The following is a 14,880-nucleotide window of genomic DNA, read 5'->3' on the forward strand; positions in this document are numbered from 1 at the left end:
AAGGTTGGCAGGGTTTTTAATGACAGTAATGGCAGTGTGCTACTGCAACAGGTTCTAGAAAATTTGGGAAGATGGGCTGAGAAGTGGCAATTGAAGTTTAACATTGACAAATGCAAAGTACTGCATATGGGTAGAAGTAACCCCAGAGGAACTTACCAACTCTGTGGTACTATACTTAGGGTGGTAGAAAATGAAAAAGACCTGGGAGTAATTGTGCAGTCATATATGAAGTTTTCTGAACAATGCAGACAGGCTGCAAGAGCAGGTCATGGGATTTCGTCAATGATATACAGGAATTTTGCTAGCAGGGAAAAGGAGGCAATTGTCCCTCTGTATAAGGCAATGGTTGGGCCATACCTTGAGTACTGCGTACAGTACTCAAGGCATGGCCGGATGTGGAGGTCTGCAGGCCTAATTTTAGGAAGGATGCAGATTTGCTTGAGTGTGTACAGAAGGGCAACAAGATTGATGAGGGGAATGAAGGGATCCTCTTACCAAGAGAGACTTAAGTTCTGCAAATTGCAGCGGCTGGAGACTAGGCACCTGCGAGGTGATCTGATTGAAGTGTATAAGACCTTGAATGGGTTGAGAATGCTGAATTCTGATGAGATTCTTCTTCTCTACTTGTTCAGATTACAATTTCAAAATTGAGGGCATAAATTCAAATTGAGGAAAGACAGCTGTAGAACTGATGTGCGGAAATTTGCCTTTAGCTAGCGGGTGGATAATTGCTGATACAAACTTCCATCTGTCATTGTGGAAATTGATAGGTTAAATAAATCTTAGGAGGAACTGGACAAATATTTAGAGGGAATGGTTGTGTGAATTTTTTTTTTGTTTTTTTTGGCTGATGCTACATAAGCTCATACGCTTGCTTTCTTGCATCACATACCACGATTACTATTACTATTCGATTTTAAAGGTCTCAGCTGCTCTTTTATCAGCACCGGATGCTTTCCCATGCTTTTCAACACTTTTGATTTTCAACCTTTTTTTGAAGCACTCGAACCAGCTTCTGATGGCTTTAAAGTCTTCAAAGTTCACAGCACAGCCACTGTTTGATGGATCTTTAAGTTTCAGATCGTCATAGATCTGCAACAATCGTACAAGTGATGTTCTGCATGCCACGTGTTGAACAATAACAAAGACACTAATTGGTTGAGAACAGTTGTATGAGTGATGTTCCGTGCGGCACGCATCTGAAAATTTCCACCCATGTATCGTTTCAGCTATATTGGAAAGCCATCGGTACATGCAAATATAATCGGTCCTTAAAATAAAAGATCATATGGAAGTTATATCGGTTCCTGATAATATTGGATGTTGATGTCATCATAAGTAGAGTCCCACTGTATTAGTTTGAGGCAAAGCAAAGTGAAAACGATTACTTTTTTTCACTTTGCTGTACTATATATTATTAGTTAATTAGTAATTCATAAAAAGATATTAGTTATTTACATTTTACTTTTATTAATCACAGAAAAATAACAAATGCATCCAAATGCACCTGAAATGTAATGCAATGCATACATTACAAAACTGTTTTTTTCTTTCTTGAAACCATATGCAAGTGGGTGACTTTTATAGGTGGATTGGGGGGGGGGGGTACAGGTAACAATTATCTCATTACAGGTCCCACACAGTAGTATTAGTAGCAATATCATGCAAGGAATTCACAGGCTTTTGTCATAGCTACCGAAAAAATTAATAAATAAACAATAAATAAATAAAAATACATTTTACTTTTATTAATCACAGAATAATAACAAATGCATCCAAATACACCTGAAATGTAATACAATGCATACATTACAAAACTGGTTTTTTTTCTTTCTTGAAACCATCTGGCAAGTGGGTTAATTTTTATAGGTGGACGGGGGGAGGGGGTAACAACTATTTCATCACAGGTCCCACACAGCAGTATTAATAGTAATATCATGCAAGGAATTCACAGGCATTTGTTATAGCAACCGAAAAATTTAATAAATAAACAATAAATAAAAATAAAAAAAGTACTTAGGTGTTCCCATCTTACATAGATAACTATCCACTGTCCAGCTAACCTTTAAATTTCCCTAAGCTGTCAACTGCCAATGGCGATAACTTATACAAGTAATTAATAATTCAATGGCTAAAAGAAAACTTCCTAAAATTCCATCTCAACTTCTTACACTGCAATTTTAAATTGCAGCCCCTAGTTCTAAAATCATTTATAACAGTGAAAATTTCATCATCCTTCATTTTACTATATCCTCTCAGAGCACTGTAGACTTCACCTAGGTACACTCTAAGATGCCTGGTTGCTAAACTCTGTAGTCAGCATATTCAAAATCTTTGCTCACATGATCACCCTTTTGCAGATGTCATCATGCAGTGGTGGTCAGTCTTTGGACCCTATAAAGAAGCTCGAGGTCATTTTTTAGAGTCAGTTGACATACTCAAACATGGTATACTAACTGCAGTCTTACAACTGCAACATGCAGTGAGTTACCTGTACATGTAAATGTTTGATAAATCATCAAAAGAAAATAATGGGACCTCTTTGACACTGCTCTATTCTGTCTGGAGAACTCCATATATTCCTGAATCATAACCAGCAAATCCCTTCCTTCCTCTACTATTTTTAATTCAACACCAACCAACTGTGTAAGTCATTTTGGGATTACAATTTCATTATGTAAGACCCTGTCATTAAATAGCAATAGGCATTAGAGACAGTAATTAGAGATTTCCTAATCCCTTGCCAGCTTGCACACCAACTCTGATGTCCAGAGTATGGGGGCAAAGGTCACCCTAGGCTTCCATTACACAAGAATCCCGGATCCAGGATAAAACCTGGCACCAAAAGCATGGTAGTAAGATCCTGAACCAGCTTGCACATGAACCCTGATGTTCAGAGTGTGGGAGCAAAGGTCACCCCTGGCTACTACTACTATACAAGAACCCTGGATCGAGGATAAAAACATTACACTATCCTAATGGTTAATGGAGTTAATCCCACTGCTATAAATTAACTGCTGGCAGCCTGTATGCACAAAGTGTCTGGTAGCATCGGAAAGAGGAGGCTGTTGGCAGGCATGAATTTAATCTCTTTGTATTACCTTAGATTTCTATGGTAACAGCAATTCAAAACTTAATATTTTAGAATCATAATTTGCAAATTGTAATATTGGTAATTGCAATTGTATTATTAGTAATTGTAACTGTAATATCCTAAAATATTCAAATTTGTAGCCCTTATTAGGCAAACAGCCTAATAAACAATATTAATTTCACATGATATAAGAATGATATGAATATAATAATAACCTTTATGTTAAAATATTTCATAAAATTTTAAGACATCAGTGCTTGCTTACTTCAACATACACGAGTATTTTTTTTTTATTCCAGTGACCCCATAAAAATCAGGTCAAAGTTGATGTTGAAAAAAAAAAAAGTTGATATTGAGTGTCACGTTTTTAATGGTCGCCTACTAATTACTTTTTTAGTGGGCAACAGGTGGCCAATTAATTACTTTTTTGGTGAGCAACAGGCAGCTAATTAATTATTTTTTTGCACTGCTCAATGATACTTGCACATGTCTTATTTGCAATGAAGCCTTGTCAGTGTTCAAGGAATATAATGTGAAACGTCACTACACCACAAAACATGTCTCAAATTATGATCAATTTCAAGGAGCTTTGCAGCAGAACAAACTCCAAGAACTAACCTGTTCGTGGGTCAGCTTCATAAATATCTTGAAAGTAAAAATATAAAAAAAACCAATGCAATTTCATTGTATAATTCACCAGTCTTTGTGCGGAAAATTTTTGGGCGTAGATTCAGTCATATCAACTGTAATATCAACAGTAAATTTTATTTGCAAGACTGGTCTGAATCATTGGCAATTCAAAAATTTTCTAGAAACTATTGAGACTGAATACGGTGATTTGTTACAGTGATCGAGGCTGAATACACAGTGAAAAGTCAACAACAATTTCAAAGTCAACAACAGAAGATTAGAAGATGTCACGGATCAAAATTTATCTGCAGTTAGAGCTAGTTTTTGAGCCTTCCAAATTATTGCTGAAGAAGGAAGGGCCTTTACGGATTTTGTAAAACGAATCTGTTTGGCAATTGCAGAAGAATTATGTCCTGAGAAAGTAAAGAATTTTACGTCTGCAAGTTTATTTTCATCAACTGTAATGAGAAGAATTGAAGAGTTAGGAGCCGATGTTCGAAATCAATTAGTACAAAAAATTCATGAATTCACACATTTTTCAATAGCAATTGATGGGAGTGAAGATACAAGCCACACAGTTCGATTACTAATTTATATCCGAGGTGTAAATCAAAATTTTTCACTAACTGAAGAATCAGTTGCATTAAAAAGCTTGAAAGATACGATAACAGGTGAAAATATATTTTTAGGTGTGTCAGAAGCAATTGACGGCCACAAATTGAATTGGGATTTTCTATCAGCGGTTTACTATGGTGTCGGTACTAAAATTGGGTTCGTGGGGCAGCTTCGTAAATATCTTCAGATTAAAAATATTAAAAAACCAATGCAATTTCATTGTATAATTCACCAGCAGTCTTTGTGTAGAAAATTTTTGGGCGTAGATTCAGTCATGTCAACTGTAATATCAACAGTAAATTTTATTCACAAGACTGGTCTGAATCATCAGCATAAAACCCGATATGATTTGTTGTACCACACTGAAGTTGGTTGGTTACGATGGTTGAGTCACAGTAATGTGTTGAAGCTTTTTGAACATAGGATCGAAATAGATCTATTTATGAATGAAAAATTGAAACCGTTCCAGAACTGTCAGATCTCAAATGGTTGTGGAACCTTGCCTTTTTAACAGATATATGTGAACACCTGAATTTTCTTAATTATGAAACAAGGATGAGACAAAACTGCCAATGAATTGTATTATAACGTTAAAGCATTTGAAACAAAACTGAAGTTATTTAAGTCAATTACTTCAGAATAATTTTTCACATTTTCCATGTTGCAATAATCTATCTAAAAATATGGCCAGTTGTAATTTTTACACTGAAAATTTTGTTCAAAACATTAGTTTGTTGCAGGAAAATTTTTCTGATTTTAAAAATAATTCAAATGTGTTTAAACTTTTTCAAAATCCATTCGATGTACCCATCAACGATGCTGATGAGAATTTACAATTAGAGTTGGTAGAGCTTCAATCTAATGATGCACTGAAGACAATATTTAAAAATTAAAATCTAATTCAATTTTATTCAACATTATCTGCATCAGATTATGAAAAATGAAAAATTTTGCAAAAAAATTTTGCATCAATTTTCAGAAGTACATGTATATATGAGCAGACCTTTTCAAAAATGAAATATGTAAAATCAAAAATATGATCACGTCTAACTGACCCACATTTACATGACTTTTTAAGAATTGTAATAAGTACTTTAAAACCCGATATTACGAAACTTAGTCTCATCTACAATCACATTCATTGCATTAATTATAATTTTGTTGTATTACTGACTGTATTTTTGTGATTAGTACAATAAATAAGTAATAATTAAAATTTGATATAAACAAACTGGTATATTTTATATTACATATCCATCAATTTATTTTTGAATCTATAGATACAGGTGGGTATAAAATTTGTTTCTATGCATAACATTAAAATTGCAGAGAATGTAGTTTTCGGTAAATAGAAATTTTCTCTGGCCCACCAAATATTCCAAAAATTCATGTCGCCCACTTCTCTAAAAGTTTGGGGACCCCTGGTGTAGATTATATAACACATGTGGATCTATGGTAACTATTTAGCAACTACATGGAGAAGTGACTGATCACCCTCCACACAGCCAGGACTTTTTGCCTTATGAATTTCATAGTTTTAGAAGGCTGAAAAATTATCTTACAGGATAATTTTTCGATTTCATATGGGTGATGAAGTGAAGGAAGCTGTCAAACAATAGTGCCGACGATAATCAAAATACTTTGATGAGCATGGTATAAAATATCTAATGTACAGAAATGCCTACACTGCAATAGTTTTTTGAAAAACCAGCAAAAACCAGCAAAAAAATAATTCTTGTTTTCATCTGACTCCCCATCACATACATAGATATGTTCGCATAGTTTGCTAAAATATTTAATTTTGTTAACTACTTCGTAAACATTATAAACTGGTATTTTAAAATACTAGTTTACAATATGTCACTACACATGGCTTAACATACTGTGGCAACTATTCAGAAACTACACTGAGAAGTGACTGATCATCCTCCACACAGCATGGACTTTTTGAGTTGTGATTTTAAGTTTTAGAAGGGTGAAAAATTATCTTGCAAGATATCGATTTCATGTGGGTCATGAAGGAAGGAAGCTGTATGATATAAAAAATCTAGTACACAGAAATGCAATGGAGTTTTTTGAAAAGCAAAACTAGAAAAAAAATCATTCTTGTTTTCATCTGACTCCCCATCCCATACACAGGTATGTTTTCAAAGTTTGCTAAAATAATTATTTCCATTATGCATGTTTCTGAGATTATTAATACAGTGCAATCCTCCAGAGTGAGAAATATGCACAAATTTTGGTGTCAACCAATCAACTGGAAGGAATATTTTGAACCTGAGATTCAAAGTAGAACAGGATATAAAAACCCACAACTTGTACGATTTTTGACCTAACAGATACAACAGACCTTGGGTTGTGTGTGTGTGTGTGTGGAGGGGGGGGGGGAATAAAAAAATGGGCCTGAAAGTGCCCTCACCCAACAGCTTAAAATTTTGAATCCAAGAATAGCCTTAACCTTCTGAATGAAAGGGGAAGCTACTTGATCATTTGAAAGAAGGGTTGCTACCAACTACAGTAATTTCAAGAAAGGAAGGTAGGTTAAAATTTGTATCCATATATAGTTCTTGACATTCCTTCTCCTAGATACATGAGGTAAGTCATGCAAAATATGTATACCTGTCTGCCCGCATGTTTGTAATAGCCCTGGAAACACTGAAGCCAATTCTCACATATATAAAATATCCTCAAATATCTCTGCATAAGTAAACTATAAATTCCAAAAGCACTTGAACAGCTTACTTCACCAGTTCCACAAATTAATTTATTAGCTCAACTATAAGATTTCCTAGTACTCTTCACATTTCTAACACAGTGGTTTTCAACCTTTTTTTTTAATAACAGCACCCCTAAGTAATTTATTTTATTTTGCTGCACCCCACTCAATTTTCTGCCTTTTAGATCCGATTCTCTCTGTATATATCCATAAATATATATAATATTAAAAAATATATATGTTATACGATATTTATTACAATAATATAATTATAAAAATTACATTTCATAATACAAATTATATATATAAAGTATATAATTTTATTCTTTACTAAGTAAACATCAATTATAGATCACCACAAAATTAAAAAAGATACTGTACACCTTTTTATAATGAAATAAATATATAAATTAAAAAATAATAATAAGTTTAAGTAACTTAAACCCAAATTACATGGTACCCCTGGAATGTTGATGCGGCAGCCTAAGGTGCCGCGGCTCCCGGTTGAAAACCACTGATCTAACACTATCATTTTTTATATCCCTAAAAAATGTAAAAACACACTCTCTTAACATGTTTTTAGGAATATAAAGTAAAGGTTAAATCAACAAATGTCAGAATAAAGTGATGTTGTTAATATGGAGTTATTTCTTCTGCCACCAGTTGCAGAATTTGAATGTAGTAAGTGCAGTGTCTATGGGAAAGGTAAGAAACATAACAGAAAAGTTGTTATACTTCTGATCTATTTGTGCAATATGACTGGGCAAGCAAATCAAAATGCCTCTTCACTGGTGGGGGGAGGGGATTATCATGACACAGATTTGTACTTGTAAACAGAAATTTACCTCTATTATACCACGAGTTTTTTAAGCTAGTTTATTAAGCCTATTCAATGTTCTGATGATGAGCTCCTTGCTGGAGCTCATCATCAGACCATACCAGGCTGTATTAGAGAACAGAACAACAATTTGTAACAATTAATTATTAATGAGTCAATACAAACATCCTGTTTGATTTTATCCAAAATATTATTTATACAATTATCCATTACATCTAAGTTTTATACAAAATATTACTTATACAATTATCTATACCAGTGGTTCCCAAAGTGGGTGATACTACCCCTGGGTGGGCACTAACAGACAAGGGATGGCACAGGTGCACCTGTGAAAGTGCCCCCTTCTAGCATGTTGATCACTTATTTACAATTGACCAAACTAGAGCCTAGGGCAAAACAACCCCCTCACTTTGTATTTAAAATTTTTACTGCTCTTGTCACTTTTAAAGCTATTTCCTTTGGTCACTTTGTATTTATGATTCACAGTTGTCATAAGATAGCCAATTACTGGTAATAGCTATTGATATTCTTATAAATTAGTTACTGTCATTACTGCAGTCAATAAAATGCTCTCATGATCAACTATACCAGGAGTTCTATGCTGAGAATGATGAAGATTTTGAACATTTTGCCACTTCATGTGCCCTGACAACTGTGCAAGTGCTTTTACAACCTTTTTGACAGTGTTGTGCAGTTTTATGAAGACACAAATGCTTTGCTCAGTAATGAACTCAAAAAAATCAGGAATGATATTGCTTATTTATCAGAACTATTTGCAAAGTTCAATAAAATGAATTTGCAGTAGCAAGAAAATGAGATCAATCTTATTAAGGCCAAATCTGTTGTCTCTATGTTTATTTCAAAGTTAACTCTATTCAATCACAGTACAGGTCATCACAAGCTATACCAATTTCTGAGCCTGTCTGAGCTAGAAGAATAAGGTGGGATACAAGATGATGACATACAAGTGTTTTTGTGACCATTTGGATATGCTGCATAAAGATATATCTGAGTGATTTTGGGATCTTCTTTTGATGGAAATTCCAGATTGGGCAGTAAATCCATTTTCAGATACTGATGGAGTAGGGATAGTGGAGGAAGGAATTGAGCTGAAGCCAAAGTTTAAGAAATCATACCAAAAGCTTTAGTTAACAAAGGAAATTTCTGATCATTATCCTGCACTATGGGCAGTGGTTAAGGAGCTCCTTGTTGCATTTCCAACATCACATTTGGCGGAATGTAGTTTTAGTGTGGTCATTCAATTTCTCTCCAAGCAAATAAATTGACTTCTCTAAGTGAATTTACACCAGACATTGAGAAACTGGTATCACTTCATCAAGCCCATCCATCACATTAAGAATTTATTGAACAGTGAAGTAGTTATTAAATGTGGTATCTAAGACCCTTGCTAAATGGCTACAGATTTTGAAAAACTGGTATCACTGGTTCAAGTTAATCAATTTTGTTGAATTAAAACTAAAAGGTTTTAATTCAATGTTTAATAAATATGCAATTATTATTTTGTTTATTTTAGATGTAAGGACACCATCCTATTTGGTCATTATTCTTTTGGCACTGATGACATGTTGTACCTTAAGTTCTTCAGTAATTTCTTCCTTGGGAACGTTAAGGAGGTCCCATTCTGAAACGACCCCTTTTGAGGTGTTTAAAGTTCTGTGCAGGGTTACAGAAATGGGAAGGCTTTCAAAGGTCATTTGCTTCAGGTGCTGCCTAGAATGATTGGAGTTATATGTTTCTACAAGGATATCTCCCGAGTGAAGTCGTTTGACTATTTTAGGAGTACCTAATACAGCCTAGGAGTACCTAGTACCTAATAATAGAAAAGCCTCTATGCTTTTCTGTACAAGAAATGGAGATAAGCTGCTAAGAGGTTTTGTTGATAAAGAATGTAAAATTAAGAAATCAGGCAGATCAGATGAAGAATCTTCTTTTTTGATTTTTTTCAGTTGAGACGATTCAGGTTCGTTATGTGACGATGTAGGCTCAGTTGGCAAAATTAAGGCATCCATGTTTACACCTTTTTGCCCTGACCATTGGATTTATACTCAGATTGCTGGCCCCACCACATGGAAGCAGGAGCAGTGCCGCCAGTGACTAATCGATAAGAGATTAGTGTGTTAGAGAAGTTAGCTATATATATATATATATATATATATATATATATATATATTATATGAGGTAAAAGTTAGGCAAAAGTAATAAAAATAAATAAATATGGCTATGTAGCTATCATTAGAGGCAGCAAATGCACATCCTCCACATGATGCCTAATTATATCTGATAATTAAAATAAATATGATATTTAAAATAAAAACATCAGCCAGTAGTACGGCAATAATACAGAGCGAAACGAAACGCAAAATAATATAAAATATCACCAACTGGTGATATTTCACGTCTGAAGGAACTGGTACCTTCAAGGGGGGTACCGCTAAATTATTTATAATTGGCATTATTTTAAATTTACAATTTTTATTAATTGGGTTTAATGACTTAATTGACTAAATTATACAGGGGATTATCGACTACCTTTTGGTCCTATTATTTCTACTTTCCCTTCCCTGTTTGTTTATTTTATATTATTTTGCGTTTCGTTTCGCTCTGTATTATTGCCGTACTACTGGCTGATGTTTTTATTTTAAATATCATATTTATTTTAATTATCAGATATATATATATATATACAAAAGAAAGGTGTTGGTACCTTTGTAAAGTAAAGGCTTTAAAAATCTCTATAATCAGTTGTTTAGAGAAAAGATGCTTTAAAATTGCTTTACAAATGGTCTCGTGATCTCACTAATCTCCATTCCTTTCTTTTTGGCCTTGAGTGTGGGGCAAATAGCAAATAAAAAGGAATGAACCTCATCTGGCCCCCCTTATGGAGATTAGCATGATCACAAGATGGCACTAGGCAGATGACTGATAAAATAAACAATTTCTTTGCATTTATATTCCGACAGGAATATGCTTTTTGCTTTTGGGGAAGGAGGGAGAGTATTGGTCTGCATTCATACAAGAATATGCTTTTGGGGAAAAGGGGGAGGGGGGAGGGGGGAAGAGAGAGAGAGAGAGAGAGAGAGAGAGAGAGAGTATTAGTCAAGCTAACAATTACTGCGCATTACAAGAACGTATGGTAGGCGAAAAAGCTCTGAAGGAAGAGGAATTATCAGGTCTAAAAAAAAAAAAAAAGCACAAGAATCTTACAGTATCTATCCAGTTATAGTGAAAGAAGCAGCTAAACCTTTACCATTACACTCAGTCAGAGTTCCAGAAAATTGTAAATGTAAATAAGGGTCTCCAGGAGGAAACTGTCAATTCCTGTTAATAACTTTAAGGTGAGGAGAGTGGTTAATGGTTCTAGTCAGGCCATGATGTTTCAAAAAGACTTGGATCAGATGCACATGTAGCCTGAAAAATGACAACTAAAGTTTAATGCTTCTAAATAAGCTGGTGAGAATCAAAGAGGTATAAGGCCACACAGAAAGAATAACTGGCAAGAGTTCCATCATATTTCTTTTCTTCAGCTTCATGACTAGTTGGTTCTGATGGGTATAATTTTTTGTTTGAGATAAATGACAAATGACAACTTTACATAACTTTTAAATTTAAGAGCTAACCAAATTTTGCTTTTAAATTCAAAATTTGAAAATCCATAAAATCTTAAAGGGGTTGTTGCCCCGTACAGAATTTCAAAAGGATGACTATTTTTTTCGTATCGAATCCACAACATCTTTAACAGTTGGCTGGTAAATTTTCAGGTTTTTTTTTTTCGCCTAGTGATGCTCTTTTTTAAAGGTGTTGTAGAGAAAAAAACTCTTAAGACTGTATTGTACAGGTACAAACTTTTTCTTGTGACAAGCTGATATCATGTTCTGTTTTTATGCTTTTTGTTTATGGCTGCCAAAAACAGTAAAACTAAAACATTCCTTAGTGATGATTTAAATATAGTGTAAGTTGGTTTAATAAACTTTAAAAATTTTAAAATTGTCTGTACAAAATAATTACAGTAATGTGTAAACATAACTTGGCACTGACTTCACATCACTCTTTCTGAATAGTTTTCAATTATCACGCAGTATAATAATGATGTGCTACCCCTTCTGGTCACTCATGGAACTAATGACAATGTCCTATAAAAACAGAGCAGCAAGGTTAAGGAATATGTGCAATGATGCAAGTCATTTTTTTTTTTTTTAATTGATGACTTACACCACTCTGATTCTCACTAGCTCAAACATAATGTTATGAATTTGGGTAACAGAAATTCTGGAGTCACACATAAGCTAGAAGTAGATAAGCAAGAAGTAGTTTGTGACAAAAAAAGACACAGGTGTTGCAATTCAATCTTACATGAAATTTTCCACGAGATGCAAACAAATGGCTACAAAGGCACATGGTGGTGGTCCTATAAATCGTGAACATTGTGTCTTGTCCATGATTTATAGGGCTTTGCCAGTAGGGAGAAGGATGTCATTATTCCTTAGCCTGCATTTGAAACACTGTATTTGGGTCTGGAAACTGCACCTAAAAAAAAAAAAAAAAACAGAACTTCTGGACAGAAGTCAAAGAAGGATACCCAGAAATCATGGGTATAAATTGTGCACATATGAAATATAAATTAGAGGGTATGACTGCAAGCTGACAACTAGTTATCTAAGGAACAATCTAACTGAGGCGCTGAACAGTTTGAATAAAATAAAGGAGGAAGGCCTGTTCCTCCTCTTAGGTAAAACAAGAACCAGAGAGCACTAACAAAATCTCAAAGAATAACAGAAGACTGGATCTCATGAAGTTAATTTATGGGTAGTGGTACTGAACATTGGAATAAGATGCCTCCGAAAGTGGCAGTGACAGCAAGGATTGATAGGTCCAAAGTAAACTGGTTGGTTACATTGTGGGAATAGGAATAGGAATAGTATGGGTATTAACAAAGTTTGAATAACTGTAGACTGGATGAAAGAAAAATTGCCTTTAATCAAAGAGTAATCTAATAATAATTTATCGCCTCCTTGTAAAAGATCAGAGTAGGAGGACTAGATAAAATATAAAAACTGGGAGATGTTTTTATTTTATTTTTATTAACTATTATTTATTTGAACATGGGCGATATGCAAGCTTTGCTCCTTGTATCGTTTTCCATTTTAATACTAAACCAACCACAGAGGCGATGAAATATATTACCAGACTGCATATTATATTAAGAATTTTTTTTTTTTTTTTTTTTATGAGAACCCCAAACACGAGAGGTATTAGAACTTATAGTACTTAGTACCGTGCTTGGGTTGTGATAACATTTCTGTGCATAAAAACTTCTTTCTGTTGGTAAATTTGCTGGTTTAAAATGTTAAAATTTAAAACGTTTAAAATGACCATATATTGCTATGCCATTTAAGAAACATACCTGTTTGTGATTGGTGCTGTGCAAATGTTCCAACATTTCAGAAACTGTAAAGTATACTTCATTACACTGCTTACACCAGTGGCTGCCAGGATCAAAATATTCAAAGAGTTCAAAAGGTTTATCACACTTCTCATCCTTTTTAACTTCTGCTTCTCTTCTTGTCTAAAACATGATACATTACTGAAGTTACAATAATCAATCACAAATTGATCTAAACAATAATTATAAAAAGACAATTTATCATGTACCATTACTGTAGCAATCAACATAATAATCTCTCTTAATTACTTATGAAATACTTATTGCATCACACAGACAAACATGCACAGGCAAGTACTAGTTTTTATTTTGTTGTACTTATCCATTTCTAAACTAACAGCAAGACCCCAAGGATCCTGAATGAAAGTGCTCCAAGATCATAAAAAGATCACTACTTCTATTGAAATGCAATTGAGCAGCAGCCTGGAAAGCAAGCAATCGGAATTTCCAGGACTGCTGGGAGTCATAGTGGAACAAGTAAATACATGGGCTGTGTTAGGGTAACTAAGAGTAGAAACAGGTGCATGTATACTTGCATGTACACCAATGCTAGGAGTACAGTTAATAAATTCGATGAGCTTAAAGTGCTAGTCAAGACATCAAGGGCAGATATTGTTGGGATATCAGAGACATAAGCAGTGTGGAACTGGAATTTGGGGAGTACAATGTGACAGAAAGGATAGACAGGACAAGAAGGGAGGAGGGGTTATGCAGTTAGTTAAGAAATACATAAAATCTAAGGAAGTGCATCCAATTGATGTTGGTGGACAATACAATGTTGAGTCTGTTTGGTGTGACATAAGCACTGGGAAAGGATTTGATTTTGATTTTATTGGCGCAAAAACGACTATGGTTATACTGCGCCAAGAAAAGATTAAAATATCAACAAATATAAATTCTGGTAACCTTTAAAAAGGTTACCTCGTCAAATTATTATATTTTATATATATATATATATATATATATATATATATATATATATATATATATATTATATCAAAATAATAGACTGACCTCGATATGGGGCATAATGGTCTATTACTTTGATATTTTATTTTTCTTTCAGTAGTTCTTTAAACCCCTTTTTGGTGATATTTCACGTTTTTCAGAACTGGTACCTTCTAGGGGGTTATCGCTAAATCATATTATAATTGGCATTATTTTAAATTTTATATCGGTTTTATTAATTAAAGACTGGAATTAAAGTGCTAAATTATATAGGGGATTATCGGCGACTGTTTATATCTTACCTTTACTTCCCCCTCCCTGTTTGTTTATTTTTACGTTATTTTATGTTAATTTTTCGCTCTACATTTTTTGCCATACTACTGGCTTAGGTTTTATGTTTTATTTTGAATTATCGGATATATCTGGGCTTCATGTGGAGGAGTTGCATTTTGCTGCCTCTAATGATAGCTTAATATTTATTTATTTATTTATTTTCTTATTTTATATTAAACTTTTAAGCCATTATTTAAATATATATATATAAGGCAGTATAAGTTTAAAGGTAAATTATCCAATTT

The 14,880-nt window shown here is 33.8% G+C and overlaps 1 protein-coding gene across 1 annotated transcript in view; it reads right to left on the bottom strand.

The window, feature by feature from the left end:
• Positions 1–14,880, bottom strand: part of LOC150084734 (uncharacterized) — a 147,343-nt gene that overhangs the window by 80,944 nt on the left and 51,519 nt on the right. Inside the window, exon 3 of the mRNA XM_090376338.1 lies at positions 13,316–13,477. Coding sequence (XP_090232464.1) covers positions 13,316–13,477 — 162 coding nt within the window. The remainder of the gene's footprint in view (positions 1–13,315; positions 13,478–14,880) is intronic.

Source organism: Mastigoproctus giganteus, chromosome 6 (assembly GCF_048544385.1).
Source record: "Mastigoproctus giganteus isolate SK-2022 chromosome 6, ASM4854438v1, whole genome shotgun sequence".
Taxonomy (NCBI): domain Eukaryota; kingdom Metazoa; phylum Arthropoda; class Arachnida; order Uropygi; family Thelyphonidae; genus Mastigoproctus; species Mastigoproctus giganteus.